At 43.7% G+C, this 26550-nt stretch overlaps 3 protein-coding genes across 5 annotated transcripts in view; 1 reads left to right on the forward strand and 2 right to left on the reverse strand.

The window, feature by feature from the left end:
• The first annotated feature begins 61 nt into the window (after positions 1-61).
• Positions 62-7812, forward strand: rnf215 (ring finger protein 215). The gene is made up of 10 exons (XM_005921946.3): positions 62-471; positions 789-941; positions 1095-1166; positions 2506-2591; positions 3222-3276; positions 3380-3484; positions 3702-3818; positions 4559-4702; positions 4858-4960; positions 5140-7812. The coding sequence occupies exons 1-10, from the start codon at positions 232-234 to the stop codon at positions 5160-5162; spliced, it is 1098 nt and encodes a 365-aa protein (XP_005922008.2). The 5' UTR covers positions 62-231; the 3' UTR covers positions 5163-7812.
• ascc2 (activating signal cointegrator 1 complex subunit 2) lies at positions 5949-18645 on the reverse strand. 3 transcript variants are annotated; one of them, XM_005921948.3, is made up of 19 exons: positions 18510-18645; positions 15594-15697; positions 15335-15493; positions 14184-14357; positions 13956-14085; positions 13809-13876; positions 13569-13682; positions 12981-13093; positions 12828-12902; positions 12631-12735; positions 12466-12534; positions 12068-12142; positions 10659-10917; positions 10297-10493; positions 9309-9428; positions 8895-9119; positions 8732-8822; positions 8390-8481; positions 5949-8296 (listed from the first exon to the last, which is right to left on the reverse strand). In XM_005921948.3, exons 2-19 carry the CDS (start codon positions 15675-15677, stop codon positions 8125-8127), a joined length of 2322 nt encoding a protein of 773 aa, XP_005922010.1. In that variant the 5' UTR covers positions 15678-15697; positions 18510-18645; the 3' UTR covers positions 5949-8124. The 3 variants fall into 3 exon arrangements, with proteins under 3 accessions (XP_005922010.1, XP_005922009.1, XP_005922011.1); XM_005921947.3 differs by having other exon boundaries at positions 15594-15700; XM_005921949.2 differs by lacking the exon at positions 18510-18645 and adding an exon at positions 18349-18498 and having other exon boundaries at positions 15594-15700.
• A 1399-nt stretch (positions 18646-20044) lies between these two features.
• The window catches only part of slc39a14 (solute carrier family 39 member 14), a 32292-nt gene continuing 25786 nt past the window's right edge, over positions 20045-26550 (reverse strand). Inside the window, exons 9-13 of the mRNA XM_042220098.1 lie at positions 25140-25219; positions 24913-24988; positions 24450-24684; positions 24058-24242; positions 20045-23242 (exon numbers count right to left, since the gene is read on the reverse strand). Coding sequence (XP_042076032.1) covers positions 23090-23242; positions 24058-24242; positions 24450-24684; positions 24913-24988; positions 25140-25219 — 729 coding nt within the window. The 3' untranslated portion in view covers positions 20045-23089. The remainder of the gene's footprint in view (positions 23243-24057; positions 24243-24449; positions 24685-24912; positions 24989-25139; positions 25220-26550) is intronic.

Here is a 26550-nt window from a genome sequence, read left to right on the forward strand (position 1 = left end):
GATGCTGTCTAAAGGGCCTTTTTTGCGTTTTTCCTATGCAAGAGAATAATTATCCTGCAGCTTCCGGGTTCGACCGGAAGCTGTTTTTCTTGTTTACATTCTCCGGGGCTCTGCGAGCTAACTGGCGAAGGGAAGCGCTACGGCTTTTCCAAAACAATGTCTGACAGTTGATTAAAATCGTGGATTTATTGCAGTTTTCTGCTCTATTTCCTCTGTGTTGTTTTGGGGGTCATGGCTTCCCCTCGCTGGTGCTGCCTCGGGGTGTCGTTACCGCTCCTGCTACTGCTGCTGCTGCGGTGGCCGGGGCTGCTGGCGGTGGCGGAGCAGGTTGCTCTGGTAGAGGTTTTCTTGGAACAGCGGCCAGATGCGAGCGACCTGCTCCAGGGGGAGGTGGTTGAGTCCAGCCTGGGCGGTGGGAGCTCCGAGCAGCGGGACGAGGAGCGAGAAGAGTTGGAGGCAGACCTGGTCCTGGTGAGTGGGCCTGGGGGGGTCAAAGCTACTCGGCTCTTGTCCTGGTCCTTTAATAGAGTGGTACATGCGGGTGACACGAGCCCAAAATAACAATTTGTTTTGTTAACTACGTTTTATTTTTTTTTTGGCTTAAAATAAGATAGAAAAATTTAACTTTAACGTGTTGCCTTTTTTGTATGTGGGCCAATCACACCTTTCAGGTAAAAGAGATAAAAGAAGATGTACTAATATTAAAAACAGATCAACAATCACCTGTCAGAACTTCCACCCTGGTGCAGGGCAGATGTTCAGCCTGTTTCCCTGCCCTTTGTCTTTAGGTTAGAGATGAGGTGACACCAGTGGACGAAGGAGAAGACGAGGCTGACATCAAGAAGCAGGAGCCGTGGATCGGGGTTGTGCCCGTGGAGATAGACGAAAGCAAAGCCTCGACTGGGAACCAGGAGTCCTTCGCTGATGCTGTGGTAAATAAAGTGAGTGGTATTTGTACAGTTCAGTCAACTGCTTAGTTTTCACATGTTCCACATTGCCTTTCTGCTTTAGTTCTGTGATCAGTCTGTTTTTAGTATTTTAGCAGTATTTTAGTTAAAAACCTGAAAGGTAACATCGATTTCTCTCTGTTCAAGATGAAGCGAGCGTTGGTCCTCGGGGCGTCGGCGCTGATTATTCTGGCTCTCAACCAAAACACCGTCAGTGAGGTAAAAATTCAGAAAGAAGGATGTGTCTGCAGTTGATACGGATCTTGTTTCTCCATCTTTTCCATCATAACTGTATGGCAACTTCCTCAGACGTTTTCCTTATTTGACCTATTTTTACATGTGCCAGTCCATGTACATGACCCCGATGCAAGTTACAGGCTGAAAGTAAAGTTGCAGGTTATACTGCAAGTGCCGCTGGAGTGTGAACATCCTCATGCCAGTCTGTGTCAGGACAAGGCATAAAAATGCCTGCATATATAACAACAGTTCAAATGTTCACATTCTATTAGAAACAGATCTGAGGTTTAGGTCCAGTGAAGTCCCCAAGCGACAGAGATGACAACAACATAAAAGGATGTCTTTGCAGAAGCTTGTTTGGATTTCTTCATGAATCCTTCAAGAAGAGTGAAACTGAGAGGATCATCTGAGAGCAGCACCTACAGTTCCCATGAGTGTAACCCAGCTGCCTTTCTCGTTTCCCTGTCCTCACATCTTACTCCCTGCCAGCAGACATCTAAGCGGGGAGGCACGGTTGATACAACCTCATCATTAATAGTTTTATCATAGCCAAACTGCTGCTTTATTTTATGATCTCAGATGTAACTGTACTGATCGCAGTATAAGAGAGAAAACCGCCAACAGTCAGATGACCCCTTGTGAACACCCTTTGGTAACAGAACTCCCTTTTACAGGAGGAGACCTCTTCAAGAGCAGGCTCTGCTGGGATTCTTCAGGCGATGAGGAGGAAGAGAATTGTTTGGACCTGAAACATGAACTCTGACCCTGAAAACCTGAGAAACATACATTTGTTTTCTTCAAAATTTCCTGACATTCATGAACCTGTGTGTCATTTACCTTTTTGTGTTGATCGTTTAGGAAGTATGCTTCATAATTTAGTAAATCACAAAGCACCTCAGCTAACTCTTTGTCTGCAAGAGAGGCCGAATCTAATGTTTATTAAGCCAGTGAGAGGACATGCAGTACACAGCATGATGAAAAGGGTTTTTGTTTTTTGAACCTTTCTTTCATAACAGCCCAGCCAAAAGTGCCGTTGTTGCACTCTGTGCATGCTTCTTATCAGATCATTGACAGTAATAATGCTGGTGGCTGTTTTAGGTTTACTGTGTAAATCCGCTTTTGATGTTGCCGCAACCTCTATTTCTATTTTCTCATATGAGACTATTATAGTATTTTATGTTGTATCTAACTTAATTGAAGAGCCACCATTATGCATGGAAACATGCAGATATCATTAAATAAGTCTTTTTCAACTGCACAGCTCTGACTGTGTTTACATTTCAGTGTGCTGAATTCTTAACCCTGTTTTTCCTGTTTGTAGATGGATTTATCCCAGGTGCTGTCCAAGCCCATCATTGTGATCCAGACATCAGAAAATGTGACCAAGCTGATCGGAGCACTGCTCAGGTCAGTGCCTGATTATCAGAGATGCAGCTGCATACATGCGTCCATGAGTGTGAGTTGCATATAATGGCACATGTGTTTGCAATTCAGAGGGACACAACGCTGATGGAAACTGTGCATTAATTTGAATGCGCCCTGCATAGTTTCACAGAACAACTTCAAAAAGTAACAGTGGGAGGTTAACTTACCTTAAAAATGGGTTTCAAGGGTATTTCAAGCCTGCATGCAGTAAACAGGTTCTGCCACACTCAATTTCAACAGCCTCACTGAGACAGGAGAATCACATCAAGGCGAGATGTTTACAATTTACCGATAGGCTTTCATGTCAAATGTGTCTTATGTGGATTTGAAAATGGCAGCATCAGTGTGTCCGTATTTCACAATACAAGCACTGTGTTGTATGAAAAAAACTTACAAGTAGTGATTGAGTCCAGTAGATGTCACAGATGTCACAAATGTCACCCTCTGCTGCCCGTGAGAGAGGATGCAGATGTTCTTAGCCATCATTGATATACAGTCTGCGCTTGTTGGTTGTTGGAAACACTAATGGAGAGAAATGCAAACAAAGCAGGAGGACTGGAAGGTGGCAGATGATTTTTATCGGCACCTAAATCTGCACCGACTTCTTCACAGGGGCCTTCAGGCGACGGCAAAAATCACATACAAGACGATCCTGCAGGACAACCTGGTGAGATCCACACCCATCTCAGTTGTTAGCACCCTCCAGTGGTGAGTGAACAGATGACAGGCTGAGCTGACAGTGAGCGCATTGCTGCTGTGTGTTCGGGCAGGGAGCCACGCTCACGCTGTGGTCCAGCTGCGGGCGGTCGAGAGGAGGTCGCTACGGGGAGTGGCAGGGGGTCATCTGCACCGGCGAGACCAACTCTCAGGTCCAGGTGGGCAAACACGACACAGTCAAACACACGTCTGCTTTTAAGCTGCTGCATAGGAGCCGAGTGAGTAACTCGTGTTGGAGCCTAAACCTCTGACTTCCTACTTGTCAAGATAACCCGATTAGATGGAACGGTACAGAATTAGAAATATAAGCTAATTTATCTGGAAGACTTTTCTTGTTTGTGATGTAGAGGAATCCGTGTTGTTGCTGCTTCACAGAAGTACCTGCAGCAGCTGTGGGACACCGTCCTCCTGGTGGCTCTGATCCTCAGCACAGGAGTCATCGTTCAGGCTCGCTGGCAGTACCAAGGCCGCCAGCTGAACGACGACTTAGAGGTAGACAATTATGTTTTTTATTTAAAATTTGCTTTGGCACAGCCCCTCTGGTCGTCCCCCCTTTTTTAAGCCAACTTTTTCTGATTGGCTGCTCCTTTCAAATAAAAGATTCAAACAGCAGCAACTGTTCCTGAGGTATCTGCTCTCAGGAACAGTTGAGAGCAGATATTTTTAAATGCTGGATGCCTTCCTGATGTAACCTCAGTGTGTGTGGCTGGGAGTGAATCGGCGATCTTGCGTTCATTAAGCAAATGTGTAAACTTCTGTAATACAGAGGCTCGAGGCAAAGAGCACAACAAAGCAGCCTACACAAAACAAAAGCTGTCTGTGAGGAGAACTTTAAGTCAGGCCTCTGTCGTGCAGTTTCAATTAAATTTTATTTATATAACACTAAAATCACAACAACATTCACCTCAAGTCATCTAATACTATAAGCTAACGTCTCTACAATTACACCCACACAGAAATAAAAATCAGCAGTACATGAGATGTTCTGCTGGCCACTTCTCTCACCCCAACCGGTCGCAGCAGATGGCCCCGCCCCTCCCTGAGTCTGGTTCTGCCGGAGGTTTCTTCCTGTTAAAAGGGAGTTCTTCCTCCCCTCTGTCGCCAAAGTGCTGCTCATAGGGGGTCATATGATTGTTGGGTTTTCTCTGTATCATGAAGCGCCTTGAGGTGACTTTTGTTGTGATTTGGCGCTATATAAATACAATTGAATTGAATTGAACTGTGTTTTTCAGCTCCTTCCCAAACAGGACGTTCTGAAGAGGATGTCATCCCTGAAGACCAAACGATACCGTCAGCCCAAACCCTGGTGTGACCCGTCGCAGCTGGCAGAGGCGGAAACCTGCGCCGTCTGTTTGGAGCCTTTTAACAACAACCAGGTCAGCCAACACCATCCCCCCCCCCCATAACACTTTGTTTAATTCATTAAGAAGGGAGTGACCGTGAATGATGAGAGTAAATAGTCAAACACGCTCTGCTTTTTGGCTAACTTTGTGATTTAAATAAATGATGCATCTATAAAATGTCGTCTCAGTGTCTGCGGGTGCTGCCGTGTCTTCACGAGTATCACAGAGACTGTGTCGACCCCTGGCTGCTGCTGCAGCACACCTGTCCTCTGTGCAAGCGCAGCATCCTCAGTGAGTTTACACACTCGTACACGCCTCTGTCATCCTCTTGTAAAGGCTTAAAATTATTGTAGTAAAACACTTTAAAAGATCAGCCTTCTTCCACTGCAGACTAAAGTCTCAAGTCTTTGTCAGTCTAATCGTTTTCACGACCGGGACTGAAATGTGTGTCTGAATCTTTTCCTCTCCAGGCAGCATCTGCAAAGACAGCTAACAGTCGTTTCATCTCGGGGAGTCGGTTCACATCCCGACCTCAGTGACACTTATTTTTTGTTTTTGGTTAAAGCGACCTCAACACTTCCTCCTTCCAGCTGTGGATTTGGGAGCATAAACTTGTCGTCGCTGCTGACCGGCCATCAGATTTTAACCTCTACAACATACAGTGGTAGTTTAAAGCAGTACTACGAAGTTCCCCACTGGTCGTGTTATCTGTGAACAGAACTTCTTCTTGAGATCTCGTTACTGTACAACTCGGTGTGTAAACGGCAGCAAATGCAACTGTTTCTGGGATCAGTGTGTGTAAAAACTGACAACCTCAGTATCTGAGTCAGCTGCTGGTGCAAAGGCGTTCAATGCTTTTATGTTTTTAGTGTGGATGTACTGATCACCTGGTTCACTTTAGGTCAAAATGATGTCAGTAACCAACAACCAGGGAGGACTGAAAGTTTAAAAAGTGGTCGTCTTTGGTACTTTGCAGTTCAGTGGTAGTTGTAGAGCTTCTGTAGTCGTAGTGCAGGAGTCAGTGTGTACCAGCTGGTATCATGTAGGGAAAAAAACACATCCTTAAACTCCTCCTTTACCATTTTATTTATTTTTCCTGCGATTAATCATGCTTAGCATACATCAGCAGCCAGTTTAGTTTCAGCTGCACAATCAGTGATGCTGAACAGGTAGGATTGTGTTTGCAGCATAGAAGGATATTGTCCCTTTTTATGAAGCTCTGTGTAACGAGTGCTGTCACAGCCGCTACAGTTTTACTTTACAAATCATAGATTTGTAAAGCTCTTATTTTCCATTTAAATGAATTATCTTTGGGAAATTTGAATTCTGCAGTTTGATGAGAAGAATTCCACTCGTGTTTCTAAGATTTAAAGAAAAGAAAAAAAAATGAAGCCAGACTGAAATGACAGCAAGTCTGGCTCCATCCTAAAGAATCAGAATACCAGAACCTCGTCAGCTTCATGGCCCATCCTCTTTCCTTACCAATGAGCTGCAGGGCTGCTAATTTGGATGTAGCCTGTGGACGGGCCTTAAATCTCTCTCTCCTCTGTGGCTCCAGAAAAAGTTCTGGTTGCATAAAAATCTACTTAAAATTACCTTCAGCTCTTTCTTTGTTAGCTTTCATAAACCCTGTTGTCACTTTCAAGTCTTATTGAATAAAACGTCAGGTAGTGGGCAAACAGCAGTTTATGCAACAGGACTTTACAGTCTGTGCTCCACCCAGAATCTGCAACGGGTGGGGAAGTCGCTCACATGTTGACACACCAGGTTAACTGAGGCATCAGGACAAAGTCTGTTAACAGCTGTAGTCCAAAAGCTGGTGTTGGAGTCTGTCCACAGGACTCAGAGGAAAACGAATGAAACGGAGGACCGACATCACTTCCTGTCCAATCCTGAAATCACAGAAACCAATCAGGGCCCGAGGCTTTGGGACAGGTCAGGGTTAACTGGTTAGAATTGACTGAACATTGCATGTAACGCCTTCAAGGGTGGGGTTGTCCGTCCATCTCTTTTTCAGAACAGTTTATCCAATTTAAGGTTGGAGGGAAAGTCCAGATGAAGCGAGCTCTTCCTGTCAAAAGGGAGTTCTTCCTTTCCACTGTTGCCAAGTTCCTCTCGTAAGAGGGTCATCTGTTTCTTGTCTGTCTTTTTAGTTTTCTCTCCCAGAGGTTTACCTAACAATAATGTATATATACTTAGATATGGAAATTAAACTGAACTAAATCCACTGCACAACCATTTTTACATTTTCGATTACAAGCCAAGACTATTGAGTTGACGTGCAGAGGTGCTGACAGGCAGATTTAATCATGTTTGGACATAGTTGAGTTTGGGGTTTTTTGTCCCCGTGTTTGATGTAAATGGCAGTAGGTTCGTACAATTTACTAACACAGTAACAACATTCTCACCTGATTTTAAGTAAAAATGTCAAACAGCTCTTTGGAAGACGACATATCCAAACTGTGATTAAAGTAAATCTCTGCAGTGCAGACTGTGGACTCTGAAGTGCTGAAGCACAGAAAAGAAGCTGTGTACTTACCAAAGCTGAAGATAATTATCACCGTTTTTACTCTGGAGTGTGTTCCTACTGCAAAACGGGAATTTAAATCTAATTATTTCCAAACTTTGCCAATAACCACAAACTCAAAGTATGTTAAACATATAGTTTTATTGTATTTATTTTGTGATGTTTTTTTTGCAATGCCAACTCCAAAAAGCATAACTTTGTGCTGAAATTGTTACAAAAAGCTCATCGCTGAATAGAAAATAGCGTGTGCATGGCAGTGTGTAGGAGGTTCTCCACGAGGACCATCCTTGCAGAAAGTGCTTCCAAACACAAACGACAGCATCGTTATGAGTTGGAGTTTCCTCATTTATGGTGAAGTCTGGACAGCAGTGGCGTGAGCGGAGTAGATGATGATACACGCGTGCAGCAGCTTTCGCACATGCTCGAACAGGACGAGTCGGCCGCTGAATTCCAGGCTTGATCTCCAGGTCAGTAATTGTTCTTCCAGCTACAGAAGGAACTCCCGAACGTCTCCTCCTTTTATTCCTATGTAGTCTGTTTGTCGATGATGATGATGTCAAAGAAACTTTGTTAGATCACTCTGGATCGTAATAATAAAATGATTTGTTACATGTTATTCTTTATCGTCAGTCCTTCGCTCACACTTGATGTTTATTGAACTATAGAATAAAATCCTTTGGGCTCAAACACGACACAGATCTCTCAACTATTTCAGTAAAGCTTGTTGGCAACTTTTAATAAAAGAAAAAGCCAAAATGCAGTTTTACCGAAACCATTCTGAAAACTAACGAAATCTGTGACGGCTTTCACAGTGACTGGAACCTGAACCACAGTCAAACCAGAACCACACCAGAGCCCAGATCCTTCAGCTTTCACGCACACCTCATCCTCCCCTTCTCCCATCAGTCCATTGGGGTTGAGCCACAGGTCAGGAGGGGATCATGCCTTTGTTCCTCTTGCGGTCGGCCATGCTGCGCCGGTTGTGGTTGGCTACACGGCTCTTGTTGGTCTCCTTCTTTCGCCGGTCCTGTAACGTCTCAGTGGTTTGTCCTTGTCCTTTGGGTCGGCCAGCCACGTTGCTGGAACGTTCTGGCCGGAAGCTGCAGGAGGGAAGACGGCACATATTTTCAAGAACATGTTGGACGGAAACAGCTGAGCAGAGTGAACCTGCGCAAACCGAGCATCGACTTTACCCTTTCCTCTGCTGCATGGCTGCTCTTCGAGCCTCGGCTCGCTCCCTCAGCACAGCCGGGTCCTGCACGAACTGGTCCCTGTTTACAGCGCTCTGAAATAAAAGGAAGTGACAAACAATAAGACACGGACTGTCCAGGATTCTAGAAATGTGGTGGTGCAAAGCCGATCACGGGGGCTGAGGGCAAATCATAAATAACCAAACCATTTAAATCATATATGGAAAGTGCGACTGCCGCGTAATAAGAAGGCAGCTGTGAGGTAACAGATTAACATCAACATTTTCTAAACTCCATCATCGCACAGCATTAAAGCTTTAAAATCCAATCAAATGATCTCCGTACCTTTGAAGCATCTTCCTCTTGATCGTCTTCATCATCCTCCTCGTCTTCTTCCTTGTTTCCTTTTCTCAGTACCTGCGGTACCGTGAACGGCCTGCAGAGGAACAGAAATTAATTCCGGCTCGCTGCGTCTCCACTCCATCATAATCAGCGACACCAAAGATACCTTCTGGTCAGTAAAGAGTCTCCGTCTAGGTCGTTGGCGCCCACTTGGTTCATGTCGTAGGTGTCGTCGTACTCGTCGTCATAGTCGTCCAGCTCGTAGGCCGTCGCGGATTCTCCGGGTTCGACGATGACCTCGTCCACCACTGTCTCGTACGTGTGATAACGAGCTTTCTGCTCCGCTATGTGCCGCTTGTCGTTCAGCATCTCCCGAACGTTCTCACCTTTCCTGCAGGAAAACAAAGCGTCTTTAAGGGCACGCAGAGTTTGAGTTATGAGCCAAACATCCTGAAATAAGAGCAGCACGGAAGTGAACATCTGAACATATTACTCTGGACCTGGTAGATTTGACACTGAAAACACGTCCACTTTCCTTTTTAACTTCCCGATCGGTGATTATCTCGATGTGTGCTTTTACCTCCGGCCCTTCCAGACGCGGGACATGTCCACCTGCTCTCTGCGGAAGACGTCAAACTCGTCACCATCAAACACGTTGGATCTGTTGTTCAGAACAGCCGGAAGCTCCTCCTTCACTGGCCTAAAAGAGCCACGACAAACATGACAGCATAAAACTCTACAGTGATCTAAAACTGATCAGCACAACCCAGACCGTGTGTACTTTTCTACTCTAAACTATAAGATCACTAAACACCACCCAGAGAACCGAGACTGAGGCACACGAGCCCCAAACGTCAAAACTGCAGACTCAACAAAAACATGAAAAGAAAAATGTGTGCAAAACATTTGTTGTCCTGCTGCCCTTGGAGGTTTTTCTCTGCATCAGATGTTTATTAAAGTTGCTATAAATATCTTCTGTAGGCACACCGTGCACATTTTTATTCCAGAACAATGACTCTTTGTTTTCATCTGCAGCTGTGTTCAGATGTGGCCTCCCTGAAACATCTGTCTGCACCTGAAACATTCAGGATTCATTCTGCCACATCCCATTCTACTTCCTTTAGATGTGAAGGCTGGAAAGGTCAAATTAACTCACAAACTCAAAGCAGTTTGACATAACTTTTGCTTTGTGGTGTGCAGGTAATGGAAAACTGTGGCTATTAAGGTTGGGAAGTATAATTTGCAGCATTAAAAACACGAATGAAGATAATAAAACATTTGTTTCTGCACTATTCCACCAGCAGCAGTCTGGACTGTTGGCACAAGCCAGGCTGGCTCAGATGTACCGACCCTGTGGTCTCAGCAGAAATGGAGCAGCCTGTTAGCCCACTGCAGCCTCTCAGTGACAGATTTCATATGATCCCATATTATTATGGATTATGCCATAAGTAACGTACATAATCAAATTATCTAGATAAAGAAATGTTATGTTAGACACTGCTATAAATGTCAGATCACAGAGCAGATGATAAATGTCAGCATTATGTATAAATCTCTTGGTGTGTTACCGTGGCATGGCTCGGTCCAGTTTGGCCAGATTGGGAGCTAACCGGTCCTCCAGGATGTTATTGATGACCAGCTCGGAGTTGTAGTTGTATTCCTTCAGGCATTCCAGCAGGAAACCTTCACCCAAGTCAGGAAGTAGGTCCCTGATACACGACAGCAGAGACTCCAGCTCCGCCCCGATCACTGGACACACGGCGCCCTGAAACCGCGTCAAAGGCGGGCTGTTTTTAGACTCCATCGCAGTAGCTTTGCTGACCTAATTATTTAAAACTTTGGCCATTTTAACAGGATATATAGGACAGAAAATAAGGAAAATCTCTGGGCTGCTATAATCGTGCATTGAGCGGTAACAATCAGAGCTCACATTGTTTCCTCTTTGGGGGACATCCAGCATGGCCTCTGCTCCCCTCGTACTCTCTCCTTCTGCTGGCTCTCTGACCTCCTGAGGTTTAGAGCCAGCCAAAGAGGAAGCAGCAGCACCAGCTGCTGGTTCCCGATTGGCCGATAGCGATGCAGAAGCTTGAGCCTGACTAGTCCGAGTCTGGCTTTGTGGTTTCCGTCGCCCCACGCTGTCCCAGGCACTTTCAACTCCCTGGAGCAAGTAGGACGTCCTGGTCTCATCACTGAGGCAAAAGGTGGTTAAGGAAGGTACCGAGGAAAACAGTCACTTTCTCATCCAACACTAAGACCCAAGTCTGGCTTTGAGATTTAAGATCCATCCCATCATCCATCAGAGCAACAGTCTGAACCCTAAGAAGCTTAAATATTACAATGGAAGGCAATAAGGGATGAAACAAATTCTCATGTTTTTTAATTACTTAATTAAAAAACATCACATAGTGCAATAATGCCACTGTTGAATATATAAACTGTATTATCCCCAGTTAAAGTTAAAAGTCCTTCATGAAATGAAAATGCGTCACCATAAGTGGCCAAATGAGCGCTCCTGGATCTCACTTCAATTACAAACACTGTATTTCTATTCTGAGCTGAGCCCACGCAGCACACACTCGCTCAGCTCAACAGATAAATGCTCCAACATTATCATAAATCTGCTGATAAACTACCATCTAATGTTCCTGCTGTTACCAGAACACGTAAAACAGCCCGGAAATATAATAAAGGAGGAAATCCGATCACTTTATCACTAATTAATAATAGTAGGATAAATTGCACATCCCTTTATGTAAACGTAGTAATCAGTGATTTGGTATTTTTGACTTTTCTCTTTACGGTGGACGTGAGAAATGAACTTCCTCTCTGCCTCTTTATCTCTCACCCACAAATATGCACATATTCTGATTGTGCCGCACGCTTTATTTTACAGCAATCGGATGGTGCAACACAACCCACACAATGCAACCGAGTGTGGTTTATTTCTGGAAGTTGGTGTTTTCTAGTGACTGCCTGGAGTGTGGTCCACTGGAATACCAGTCCTTCCATAACTGCACATATGAATGCAGATATAAACTTAATGCAAACCACAGTGGTGGTCTCTTTACATTTTGTTAATGGCATTAGTGAACTTTGAAACAGGGTCAACTATTTTAACTTAAAATGAGTACGTCTAAAACCAACATAGCTCACAGGGAAAGCTAACAGTGAAGGCTCAGCAGTTTTCTGAGGCTTTCAATGCTTGCTGTAGCAACAGCTTTCTTTGTACGTTTGAAAATCGTAGCCATGTGTTGTTGAACTGCTTGCGTGAGTGCTTTCAGGCTACTGTTAGTCATAACAGCCTTTAGAAATGTCCTGCTGTGAAGCGCCTGAGGATACATGACAGGGACGGCCTGCTGCAGGAGGCTGATGTCGTCTGCAACAGGGAACTGCTCATCGTAGTCCGTCAAGAATCTGGAAGGAACAAGAAACAGATGCTAAATTTCAGTTTTGATGACATATTTCTCATTATAGCAGCACTCAGAGAGTTCAAGCAAAAACCAGAATAACCCGTATACTGAACGGCAAAACACTGAAAAGGTTTCAAACTTTCCAAAAACAATCAGCTCACACAATAAGTCAGTGTGAATAACTGATGAAATTCAGTTTCTCTGTTAATTTTAATGTTTCATTATTTACTTGCAAAGTTGTTTGAACTTTTTTCTTTGTTATTTGAAAACGTGCTTATTATAATATTGGCTTATAGTCTGAGATTAATTATTAATCGTCCATCTCACCTTTTCTCAGGTAAAAATGATGTGAAATATTGCAGCAGTTCCTCTGCAAATGTTTGCATGTTTTCTCTCCTGCGAGGAAACCAGTAGAAGTTTTAATGGGTGTGTCTGTTTAAACATGTAATGCTAATCCTGCTAATCTCCATGCAAAAACTCTGGGCGTCTCACCCCTCCAGGATTGGTTGTAGGCAGGTGTGGTGCAGCAGCAGGTGCACCGTCTCCACCATCTTACGACAGGAGTGAGACAGCCTCTTCCACAGGTCCTCCTGAAGACTATAAGAAAGTTTGTCATCGCTCAGGTGGTAAACGTTTCCCCTCGCACTTACATTCCTGTTTGGTTTTGTCTTTACGCAGCAGACGCTCACCTTTTATCGTCAAAGTTTCTCTTTCTGATCGCCTTCTCGAGGTCAGGCACACCGGTCTCATAAAACGAGGTCAGACTGCCAGCAGAGAAAACCCAAAGATCGTGAGAAGGTTCTATGGAGGTACGACTCACGGTAAACTTTCAGGGTAACTACCTGCTGAGGAAGCTGTGGGACTGGAAGCTGGTGCAGGCTGCGGGGAAGATGTCCAGGAAGGCATTGATGGTGGTGGTTGAGTCACACAGGTACAAAATTATATCTAACAGTTCCTAGGACAGAAATTATAAAAGATATTATCAATCAGAACACCTTCTGTAGAACCGTAGTCAGCCTAGTAGTTAAGCCAGTTGCACCACCGAGGTACAGGCCTTTATCTTGAAATGACTGTGCAAAAATCTGTTCCTATAATAACGACCTATGTTTAGCAGGCTGGAGCACTAAAGGTGAGGCACGGCTCATAGACAGCTGGCTTTTAGATGGAAGAGATCCTTAGAGATCCTGGGTGAACAGAAGGTTATCGTGAGCTTCTGAATCTGAGCTCTATTTGAAGAGAGCTGCATCTGTTCAGTCGAAGGCTCGATCGTAGGAAGATGGACCACTTGATAAACTCAGCTTCACCCTGCACAGCTGTGTCACTTTCCCTTAGTTAACTGAGAGAGCCAGCCTGATGTGGTCTGCTTCATGGATCTCAGATGTTTCAGTATTTTATTTATTTAACTGCATATTGTTACACATCTGACTGACCTGCTGGCTCATGGTCATGGCAGTGGGTTTTTTGTGTGCATTCAGCTTCATTGGCTCTGCAGCGGTGGCTCCTTCACACTGGAGACCACACTTCTGCAGGACCGTGTCAAATACCTGAAGTTGACACAGTGTTAAAAGTTAAAAGCGCATTCAAATATTCTCCGACAGAAACAATGTGCTTTTCATTTGGAATTGTGACATTTGGATATTTTCAGCGAAATGCAAAAAGCGGGCTCTCGCCTGTAAAACTGTGGCCACCGTCTCATCCAGGTCGTTGTAGTAGGACGGCTGCTGAGTAAAGATGTTCTCTGAAAGGCCGTCATGTTGAAAGTGAGCGGAGTGCAACAACTGGCATGAAACATAAATAAGATGTCACACACAGCTCACCTATCATCTTGTGCAGCAGCTGGCCGTTACCCTTTCCAAAAAGCACACAAAGATCCAAAATTTTGGGAATGTCAAACAGAAAGTTCTCGTAGATGATCTCCCCAAACACAGCTGGGGTAAAGAAGTGTTCCTGCAGGGAGGTGGAGGAAGTTAAGGTTTCGTACTGCGCTACTTTATGTCACCACCAACGTCAGCCCGTAAGACCTGCTGAAGATCTAGTTTTCCTACCTTTGATTCTTTATGCGTGGCCATACGGAGGAAGGTCAAGAAAACCGCTTTGTGGATGGAGCGTTGCATGTCAGCCACCGCCGGGGAGGAGGGTAGCGTGGAGAGATCGAGGCCACGAGGAGCATGACGCAGGTAAGAGTCCAAACACCTCTGCAGGGACTCATCAAACACCACCTGATGGGAGAGACAGGCCACGCGACATCAGGAGGAGAACGTCTTCTAGCATCAGCACCATTTCCTACACGTGAGTCACCAGAAATCTAAACTGCTACCCAGCTCCAGAGGACGCCTGCAGCTGAATGACAAATGTGCACCTGAATGTGGCATCGATGTTAAAGTCTTACTATCACAGCAAGAACTATTCTTGACCCTTCGGCAGCTGAAGGTCATGTCTGATACCATCAGCCTCTCTCTGCACTCCCTCCTGAGTCTTTTCCTCTTGACTTTTTCTTGTGCATCTTCTGAGCCGTCGGTCATTCACCATTTTGGCACCTTTTTCATTGAACAACAGAGATTCCCCTGTTTCCTTAAACTAACCTGGTAGCTTATTAAAGGCTTCTCTATTTACCCACACATGCTGTACATGGATTTATTACAGTTCCATAAAAATAATCCTGCTTTTATTATCTAAGAGGCACTGAGACGTACTGAGACGTACTGAGACGCGCTCTCGCGACATTTCCCACAGATTTGAACCAACTGCCTTCTGTGATCCAGGCAACAGCTTTCCTACTGTCTACTGTTATGTTTGTACTAATGTTTATAGAGTTTTTATTAATTTTATTATTACAGTTTTTTGCTTTTATATAATTATTTTATATTTATCTTTTTAATTGTATTTACATTATTTATGTATTCATTTATTTGATTGTTTTAATCTTTATTATTTTTATCTGTTCACAATTTTCTTGTGTTTTTTTGACAGTTTTCGTCACAAACTGTTAACATGTTTCTGATAACAGAAACAGATCAGTGTAATACTGGTCTATGAACACTGCATCCATAGGCCAGGATCATGTGACATTACTGTCTGCTAAAGAGCAGGTGTGTTTGAAGCATTAGTCTTTGTGTTGCACAAAATAAAACACTGGCAGTCCTGCAGAGCGCGAGCCGTTGATTTTTCTCTACATAACACGTTGACACGACTGTACCTGACACCAGAACTTGTCGTGAGGCAATGCAAGCAGCCACTCCAGGTCCTCTGTGATGAATCTGGCATGTTCTAAAAACTCCTCCACGTCAGCTGGAGAGCCGTCTTCTGGAGGGGGCTTGTAAGGCACGAAACAGCGCTCCTCTGTCCTGTCTGGGTGCTGATGGATGGCAGAAAGCACAGGTTGGGATCCTGGTCAGTATGAGAGGTGAGCAGCTGTCTGAGTGAACATTAGCATAAAACCATCAGTGCCGACTCACCAGTGCAGGCAGCGTGCGCTCCTTTCCCAGAGGGCCAGGCTCGGTCACTTGCTGCTCATCCAGTGGCACTCGAGCACAGGCCATGGCTGCTCCTTCTCTGGGTTCTTCTGATGGAGTGTACAAAAAAAAAAAAAGTACATTTTACTGGAGGTAGCTACATTATTATTAGTAGTAGTACTTTTAAGGCAAAACTCCTGGACTTCAGCCCGTGACGGCAGTCCTTGATCAGCGCATTGACCACTTCCTGTAAGGACTATCATCACCTAATGCACTCAAAGACAGCAGAGTGGGCGTCCATCAGACTCATCTGAGTGGTAGCTGACACAGCTGTTAGCAGCCACAAGACGGGAAACAAGCAGGCCACCTGGAAAGCACGGACTAAATTTTCACAATAAAACATTTACATACAGGCTCTTTAAATGTGCACTGAATTTGTATTCTAAATAGGGATCCGACACATTTGATCTTGTTTGATCTTTATACCATGACGTGATCCTCCGTTATTTTCTCGTTGACATCCCTTGTGGATGTTTTGTTGCTGAAACTTGTTTTCTGGTCCCAAATATCAACCATGTCAGCAACTCGGAGTTTCAACTTAAAACTGTCCATCTTTTGAGCATACAGTGGTTTAACACACAGACTAATTATAAGACTAACATCACAAGAACAACCTGAATAGATGAGCAAACAAAATAAAAGGGCAGAGGTCACTTCAAAACTCAAAACACTGAGTAACAGCCACTGCGCTTGTTTGACAAGCAGTAACACAGACAATAAAGGGCCTCATATCTGCAGGGAGGCCGCCAATTAAGGTTACTGTGTAAAGATGGGTCCAATAGCATGATCCTCTCTTTGTGTGCAGCTCTAATTTAAAACAACTGCCTAAATCTGCTCCAGTTATCAGGTTCAGGCTGTTTTGTGAAGGTGAAAATCAACTTAATAAGTTTACCCAGAGTTTATCAATCTAGCTACAAGCCTGTTCAAATAAAATCGCAAGTATTCACAGCAATGGACAATCACAAACATGCAAAGAAATTCTTATTCTGTCCCAAGTCCACTGTGGTTTGCACTGCTGACACATCGTGGTGGGTCTCATTAGTGACAATGATCTGTCAACGATCAGTCGTGATCGTTGACTTCAGGAGAAAACAGCACAGTCATTCACCACTCATCATTAACAGCAGTGCTGTGGAGATAGTCAGCATCATCAAATTCCCCGCAGTAAATGGCCTGTATTCATATAGCGCTTTACTAGTCCCTAAGGACCCCAAAGAGCATCCAGTCATCCCGGCTACATTTCACTGTGTGTTATACTTGTATAACTATGCATGTGACAAATAAAGAACCTTGAACCTCCACCCATTCACACACACATTCACACACTGGTGATGGCAGCTACATTGTAGCCACAGCCACCCTGGGGCGCACTGACAGAGGCGAGGCTGCCGGACACTGGCGCCACCGGGCCCTCTGACCACCACCAGTAGGCAACGGGTGAAGTGTCTTGCCCAAGGACACAACGACCGAGACTGTCCAAGCCAGGGCTCGAACCGGCAACCTTCCGATTACAAGGCGAACTCCCAACTCTTGAGCCACGATCGCCCCCAAATTCCCTGCAGTACAGATAAATGATCGTCCGGACTGGTCACTGAACACATTAACACTGGTTGAACGGGCTCAGCAGCACCTGCACTTCATGTGCTGGTTAAGGAGAGCACACCTTTCCCTTACCATCCACCCATTTAGGACATCACACACAAACACATCTCAGTAGAGCCCATAACATCATCAGAGACTCCGCCCAGCTTGACCACGCAGTGTTCTCCCCGCGGCTCTCTGAGAAGAGGTTTTGGAGCATCAGGACCAGGACAGCCAGATTCTGCAACAGTTTCATTCTCAAAGCCATCAGACTCTTGAACCCTCAATAACCCTGCAGCATCAGTCCCCAGCTACTTCCCCCCCTCCCGTCTCTCCATACATGTATAAAGCACATTCTGAAACTGGACTGGTAGGGACTCTATATTTAGGTCAGTGTAATATTTCTGGAATGGTGAATGTACACTGTTATTCTGTTGCTACACTGCTGTGAAATATATTTATTTCAAAGATCCTGTATAGTTTTTCTTTTCCTATTATACATATATAGGCACATTTTCTCACATCTCAGGTTCTTTTATATTTAGATTTATATAATCTAATGTGCACTAACTGGTTTGCTTGACTGCTTTACTTCTTAAAGGTGGTCACGAGGGAAAGATAAAAACATCAGAGCTTCTTACAACCCGCGTACAGAGGTCTGACATATCTCATCATGCACGTGACCTCCACCTGAGCAGGTTAGATCTGCTGCATGAGTTACCATGGCGATGTACCACACCTTGATAACAGTGACACGCTGGGTTAACCCTGAAGTTACAGGCCTCTGATGGATTCCTTAAATTGAAAGCTATAGATCCAAAAGTATTAAAGAAAAACTCTCTAAACTTTCTATGCTCGCAAAACAAACTGAAAGGATTAACTGATGATAAAAACTAAGCCACGCACAGTCAGTCTGTAGCAAGCTAACGTGAAGGGTTTACTCAGAAAGCTGAAAATAGAAACGAAACACATATAAAAACCCACTCCGGTTAGTTAGGAAGCTAAGGTAAAGTTAGCTAGTAAAACCTCCAACCTGTTAACCTGTTCACGGCTAGCAGCCTGCAGGTAATTAGCTAAGCTCAGACTGATAACTAACTGCGTGCTCAGCTAAAGTTACCTGTTAGCTGTCACTTATTCACAGAGTTTAGCAGCGCGGCAATGAATGGACGCGTTAACACAACGTGTCAAACCAGCCGGTGCCTTCAAACCCGTCCCCCCGGGACCGGAACACCAGCATCGAACTACCGAACAGGAAACAGGCGACATGACCCCGCTCACCTCTCAGAATCACTGTCCCCAACGCCTCACAGCCATCACATCAGAGTCACCACAGCAGCTTCCCACAGTTCCTGCTACCAAACGTTTTCTAAGCATCTGTGTCAGACAGGAAGTGACGCAGTTTGTTTTCCTTCAGCGTGACGCATGTGACGTGCAATGAGGGTTGGCTGTTTACATCGCCCCCTGGTGGGCACCAAAGAACAATGCCTAATTTCTTTACATTTTCCACAAAAAGATGGAATTAAATACAGTATATAAGGCAAAATCACTAATGAGTTTTAAAGTCAGTGATTGGTATGACTACTTTCAATCTTGAACACAATCTGAACTCTTTGGCAGTTTTCTTCTCATTTTTGTAAGGTGTCTTGAGGAATAACTCTCCAGGCTTGTTGAAGGACACTAAACACTCTTTACTGGATGTTGGCTGTCTCTTGTCCTGTTCTCTGCCAAGATGATGCCACTACTACAGTCCAGGCTCTTGTGAGGCCAGTCCATAACTGATATTTTCAGGTATGCTTTTATTGCATTGGCAGTGTACTGGGTTCATGCTGCATATTTATTGAGATATAAACAGGTACTCCAGTTAGGGGACTTGTCTGTTTGCACTACTGCCTAGTGGGCATCAAAGCCCAAAGGAAACAGTCCCTATGGCAGCTGGGATAGGCTCTCAGACTTTTGTAATGAGTGCTCAGCAGTGTTCTTACCTTTATTGTGTGTGTGATCTGAAAACACACACGTACACAAATAAGACTGTTTTGATATGTTGGTGAGTTTGTATGGAAGGAGCTTTTGTGCATTTTGTATTTAGATGTTTGTGAAAAAAAGAAGGTTCTAAGAAATGTGTCTTTGCAGGAGTGAAAAACTAATGTGCAAAGCATAATCAGCTTCATTGTGGTTTCCCGGTCAAAGGTGACCTCCTTTTCCTCAAGAACGATAAAATTTGAATGCTTTCTTTGTTATTAGAGAACTGTTTGAACATCCACTCGAGTAGCCTGGATCCCGTCTGCTACAGTATTTGTCATCTTAATGCTTTCATGATATTTGCTGAATAGTACATTTCTCCAAGAATGAAGGACCTCTAATAAACATATTCTTCCAAGTAACATAACCTCTTAAAGGTGGGAAGCTCGGTAATCTGAGGACAAAGAGCATTTCATAACATTGATTAATACTGAAGCAATCAAGCTGGCTCACTATTGTATACACAAATACTTTTTTAAAGGCTCCGTTTGTGTTTATCATAGCTTTACTGTTTGCTTTATCTATGACAAACTAATTATGGCTTTTAATCATTTTTACACAAAAAGAAACTGAAGCTACATCCAGTGAGCCGTTTTCATCATCACGTTGGGCTTTTAGTATCAGCCTCAAGGCTTCAGCAGCGGTGGGAAAATTCAGAATTAAAATATTTTAAAAAAAGATAGATACTATATTTATTCATATAAATGACTCTGCCTGGTCACTTCTAATTAAACTGGTGAAAAATAAACCAAAAATCAAGCACGGTATCAATGATGACACTTCAACAAATACAATTTCTTGAAAAATGAAATTTATATATAAAAACAATCTCCATGACACACACAGAAGGCTAACGAGGATTCTCATACATGAAATTAGATACAATACTTTTCAAAATGATCCTTTACAAGTCTGCGAGAGCGCTGTAAATATTAAAATGGCCAGAAAGCCCATCCTCTGTCAGTCGGTTGGTTGGTTCGAGGGTCAGCTCCTCATAGATTTGTCTCTCCCTCTTGCTTTCTTGTCTTCTCCATCACTATGCTGCAGCTCTAATTTGAACATATCAGTATTTTCTGTTATTAAATTCTATAATTCCCTGCTTTTTCCTGCTTACAGCCCCTGACCGAGCCCCAACACACATTCACAATTAGCTGAATTCTTATCATTTATCTCTCCTATTTTGGCTTCCTTAGTTTTATTAGAAATCCCACCCTCCTGCTCCCATGAGCAACCTGACCCCCAATACAACCTCCTCACCGTAATCTTTCTGCTGCGTTTATAAACTTCCCGATAAAGTGTTCTTCTCTGTGTTCTGCGTCTGGTTTTTGGTCGGTAATGTTCCTGTTTCTGCTCCAAAGAACCTCTCCTGGTCTCTGAATGTATTATCTGCATTGACTGAGTGGATATGTTATCAGTCTGTGTGTGCTGTAAACCCACTGGCTTCAGGGTTTAGCTTGTATCTGACCCGTTTATTCTAAATAAAAACTAAACTCCGTCTGGACTCATGGTGTGAAACTAAGCACAACACTTGATCTTAGATGTAAAGCATAAAATAAATATTTTATGGCTTAAGCAACAATAAATAATCTGTTACATGACGTATCAAGCAGCAGTAATACTCGCTGTACCACTCAGGGTACTCTTTGTAATGGCTTGCCTTCTCCTTCCTGGAACTACAATTTCATCTTTATTGTAAACCCATCACGGGTTTCAGCTTCGAGCTCTAATAAATAATATTCTACAGCTCGAATCTACACTCACATTAGGAAAAGTATGTAAAGATGCTACATAATGGATCACGTCAGCTCTGTTGAAGTGTCAGTGTTCAGATGAGGGGAAATCTTTTTAATCCACCTGTAAGACAAACACAGAAAGCAACCCGACAATCTTACACTGCTGTAGAGCACAACAGCTGCCCCCCCCTCCCCTCCAATAAACTATTAACCCTTTACATCATAAACCTTTTTTTTTTTTTTTACAGCATCATGGCCAAATGTATGTGGACACCCAAACCCAATGCCCCTAACAACAGCCTCTGCTCTTCTAGTTTTGTAGTTGTGTCCATCAAACTGGATGGACATTTGCACACACGAGATCCATCGCTAACACAGCTCCTCTGCACAGCGCTGGCAGTAGCTTTTCTATTCGTCTGCAAAATGCTACTAAATGGGTAAAACGAGTAATTCTCAGCATTTAAAGAAGATCTGTTGGGCTGATGTCCAAATGCAGTTTAAGTCTTGATCTCTAGAGTTGCTGTGCAAGGTTCACAGATCAAATTAACTAATATTTCATTAAGATAAAGGTAAATAAACTGTTTTAGCTCCCTTTAAGTAAAAAAAAGTGTTTAAGAGCTTTTGGCTCACAGGGTTTTAGGCAACTTGAGCCACATTAAAGAGAAAATAAGGAAAGTTCTTCTTAATGAAAAACCTAAAAATGAGAAAAGAAACACACAAAGTAAAAAAAGAAAAGAAAGTCCATCCTTGTTTGAGTTTCAGCTGATATTTGATTTTTGACCAACTAACATGATAAGAAAGAAACTTTCATTTCAGCATCTGCATTTTCTTTCTGAGTTAAAAATATCGTAATCATGTCATTTGATTCCCCTTAGTGGGATTGAGTTAAAAATGCAGAGCAGACTGTTTCCATGGTTAAAATGGCCAAAAACCCCTTTAAAAACTGCCCGGTGACAAAAAGAGGCATCGAGTCTGTCCACATACTTTTGGCTGTAGTTCTTAATTCTGAATCGCTAACACGGATAAGGTCACAGGCGAGGTGACGTGTGCGTGATTATACAGTATGATCCACCTTACAGTATTCTGTTACAATGACACCGTAAAAGAATAGATAATCTGGGAAAAATAGTCTATGGGATATGTGAAAACTGCAGATCTGCACTCGGAATTCAAGATCAGAAGGAATAAAAAAGCTAAAACTTTTCACTTGCTATTCTAATGAAGGGCACAGATGGTAAACTACAGAGAACTGCTGCCGCCGTGATCTGGATGGAGCCACTTAGTCCCTTTTCCGTGTCTGACCCCGGAGTCTTTGGGAGTTACCGGCTGGCTGGCTGACACGTGCGCTTCCAAACATCACTGCGTAGCCCTTCACCATTCTCAATGGTCTGCCCATATTTGGTCTTTAAAAGTCAGTATTCATGTGTAAAAAAATATAAAATCAACTCACAGACAACAAAGTCCAGCTGGAAGTCGGAATAATTCCAGTTTAAATGTTTTAACATTTGCTTTTTGGTATGGAATGGAGAAAAAGAAAAAAAAAAAAGGGGACGTGTAGTGCCTGGGAATCAGAGATGTTTGGAGTACAGCTGCTGTTACCTGATTGTGCTTTTCACAGAGGATTCATGATATAAACACTCGCTAGGAATCTCAACTGGCCTGAGTGGAGGCTCAATGGCATCAACCAGGATGGATGATGAGGATGAAGGTTGAGGAAAGACGCCTGGAGAGCAGTCTGACGAAAAGGGGAACATCTGAGAGACTGGGTGAGGGTATTGCACATCAAGTATAGCCGTCTTTTGCGACTGCTTCAGTTGATGTTTCAGGACGTTTTCAGGGCAGCTGTGCAGAAAGGATTGAAACGCTGAGGAGACAGGGCCGTCAAACCCTCGACCTTGAACCCTCTGCATGCAGGAACTGCACTAAAGCAGCTTCTCGTATAACTTCAAACGACGATTGGGCGTACCTGCCGCACAACCAAAATCCCCAAAGTCCAGAACCCGAAAAATGAGAACAGGAGGAAAAAAATAGAGGAGAAACTTTGAGCCAGCCTCTCTTTGTTTGGGCTCCGACAGCAGCTGATGGTGATCCTGGAGGAGTCTGCTGCTAGCCCAGCTGTATCTGTCCAGAGTACGTCGTCAGGAGGACCATGATGGAGAAGCCCGTCAGCAGGCCGGCGTTCTGGATGCCAAAGGTGAGGAGGAAGCTGCTGCCGCCTGCATCCTCTTCCTCACGACTCACCTCGTTCATCTCTGGAAACTGTGACACATAAAACAGAGTGTCACTTCGTAAGTATCTAACGAGTAAACAAGAACAGCTCGACCTTATTCAGCTCAGTCACACCAACTACTACTCATTATCTTACCCCTCATTCAAATTGTTCAATCTTTCAAAGTCCAACACATAAAATATTTACAAGAACTCCCCTTTCCTAACCAGCTGTTCAAACCTTCTGTATGTAATAAACAGCCAATCAGAAGAAAGCTGGCTTAGAGTGGGAGGAGCAAAAACAGCTTGTTTCAGAGAGAGGGTAAGCTGGGAGGCAATCAAGGCTAAGATGAGAAAGAATCATTCAGGATTATTTTTTTCATTTATGGGTCCAAGAATAAAAAATGTGAATCTGAAAATGAGCAGCAGAGCTCCGCCTCAGGTCAGCTGTCAGCTTAATCGCACATGTTTCAATATACATATATTAACACAACCTAACGTGAAGGATGTAACAAAAACTGCAGAAGCAAACTGACTAGCAATCAGTGTACAGACTGTATAGTACAAATCATTTATTTCATTAGGCACCTTTTAAGTTTATTACATAGAAACATAATGCACAGTTTTTAAACTTTCTTTGAAATATGACTCTTGGACATCCTGTACAGTGTCTGACAGTGAGAATTTTAAAAAGACTTTTACCGCTACAAATAAATTCTGTACTTCTGATTGGATTGTTACTTGTTTATTATTTTTATTTCTCAGCATAACCAACTAAACAGCAACACGAGAACATATTTCAAAAGCCCACTACCTCAAGAGACCCATCTGTGTTGATTTAATCTCATAGGTCACAAATCACTGACCATGTCTGCCAGAGCGATGTAGAGGAACATTCCTCCTGCCAGGGCGAAGATCCAGTTGGGAGAGAAGCTGTTACCGGCCAGGATGCCAAAGCCCATGCCCAGGTAGCAGCAGCAGGCCGACAGGAAGTTAAAGAAGAGAGCCTGCTGTATGCTCATGCCGGCGTTCAGCAGGATCACAAAGTCTCCTGGTAGCAGGAAAACATGCAACAGAGTCAGAACAGCTGATATTTCAAGTAGTTTGTTTTGTGACAGCAAACAAAACACATCCATTAAATTCATTAAGAAATGTTCTTATACTAAAGGGCCAAAAGGAAAGTAGCTGGGGTTAAGCTTGCAGCCTGATTATCTCGGCATTAGGGACACCCGCCCGCTCAGAGTCCGCCCTGACTCACCCAGCTCATGGGGGAACTCCTCGCACAGGATCGCCACCGAGGTGCTGATGCCCTGGAAAACAGAGGCGGTGAACGAGGCCCCGATGGCCAAGCCGTCAATAAAGTTGTGCAGGCCGTCGCTCAGTGTGATCATCCAGGCCAGCGTGCCGATATCAGAGTAGGTTGTCCCCTTCAGCCAATAGCAGCCGCCACCACTGGTGCCTGACCGGCCACCGCTGTCTGGACTCTGAGAGTCCTGGAAGGAGCGGAGGGAGAGAAACCGGTGGTTCCCACTTTGTAAGTTAAATTTCTTTAGATCTGATTATTTCAACAAGAGTGATTTTGTTGTTTTTAGGTGTGAACCTCCAGTCATAAACTGACACTGTCCACATATACAAAAGTTAATTCCCATTTTCATTTTCTGCGTTCCTCTTCTTTTAAAAGTCCAGCAGACAAGCTGCTCTTTAAGCTGTTACATCCATACCTGTGGAGTCTGTGCAGGGCTGAGCATGAGCTCGCCCTCCCCTGCGTCCACTTTGCCCAGAGCCAGGCTGCTGAATATCGGCAAAATTATTTAAATTGCAATAATATCGTATCCGTTGCCGTCGCACCTTCTGTGAAGACCCTAGTAGCCAGGCATTGCTGGCTTCTTCGCGTTTCGATGTGCTGCAGCTTCTTATCTCTTCTCAATCGTATCGTGGGACTCTTCACTGGTTGATCTCCCCCTCCTCCAAATCCCTGTCAGGGGTTGAGTAATGATCTGCACCGGGGTAGTGGCTGTGGCCGTGGCTCTGAGAGACAGGCGGGGAAAAACTCAGCACATTCTGATTATTGTGAGCAGCATCTTCCTGACAGGTGAAATAACCTCAACATCTGGTTAAGAGGAGGTGCAGATAAGAGATCTGACTTAAAAGTTGAAGATGTTCCTTTTTGCTTTTGTCGTATTTGCTGGGACTGAACAGCTGAAAAGGCCGACCACGTGATTTTAACTATTTTCTCCTTCAGTGACTCAGTGAGGTCGAGTTCTGTGAACTGTCTGCAAAGCCAACGAGGAATGAAATCTGCTCAAAAGCGTGCAACAAAGTTGCGAGTAAACCACAGCACAATTTTACGAGCTCCTTTAGCTCGTAAAATTGTTAGCAGTTAACTAGGTTGGACTGAAAAAGAGCAACCACAAGGTGGAGCAACGGTCCCACAATCACACCCCACAGTTTCTTTTATTGGCTTGTCATTTAAAATTTTAGATTTAAAATCGAGGAAAATCTACAAAACGAGTGCTGAATCTGTGCAAAGTTATTATTTTTAACACTGAAACCGTTAAAGTATCCACTCTGAGGCTTTTCGGCTTTAAGGAATTTAATTTTCTAAGAGCCGATGACAGGACACCCTGCTGTATCTTTTTATAGTGGAGAATTTTGAAATACAAACACATGCTACACACCACCTATCAAATCGCACCACAGCACTGGCTGCAATATTCAGTGTCTACAGCTTATATAGGTATGCATATATAGAAAACAAGCTTTGCGTATTTGAGTTTATGGTGTTAATCTTTCAAATATTTTACTGTTTTCACAAAACAATGTGTAAAAGAAGAAGAGGGTGAAAGCGGTCGCAGGCAGCTCAACATATTTAATAACTGATATTTAATTAGCAGCGACATCTGAGTGACTGAAGCTGTTAATTTATATAATTTCACCTGATAAACTGCCGAATAAAACTTTTCTGCCGCAGTTGTTCCCACTTCCGAGGTGCGCAGGGAGGAGAGGATGAAGATCCAGGTGGTGTGAACTACGACCTCTCCGTGAGCTTCTACGGCGATTCAAATATTTTATTTACCTTTTCGGAGAACCTTTTATCAGGCATCTTCTAACACATGAGCGCATCTAAGGTAATAAATGATTTATTCCAAATATTTTCATTTATTTTTTAAAATGTCTTTTTAAGTGGATCTTCCTGAGCAGTTGCACTTCTCCCGTTTACAGACCACATATTTCACCATCAAGGTTTTCTATTGGTCGCTCCCCTTCGTCGGCACCAATGACTGGGAATATATCACGTGACCAAATGTCCATGACGCGCCATGTGGTGCCTCATTGGCTGTTACGTGTGTGGAGTTAAA

The sequence above is a fragment of the Haplochromis burtoni genome, unplaced genomic scaffold (assembly GCF_018398535.1).
Source record: "Haplochromis burtoni strain Fernald_Lab_line unplaced genomic scaffold, NCSU_Asbu1 Contig_43, whole genome shotgun sequence".
Classification (NCBI taxonomy): domain Eukaryota; kingdom Metazoa; phylum Chordata; class Actinopteri; order Cichliformes; family Cichlidae; genus Haplochromis; species Haplochromis burtoni.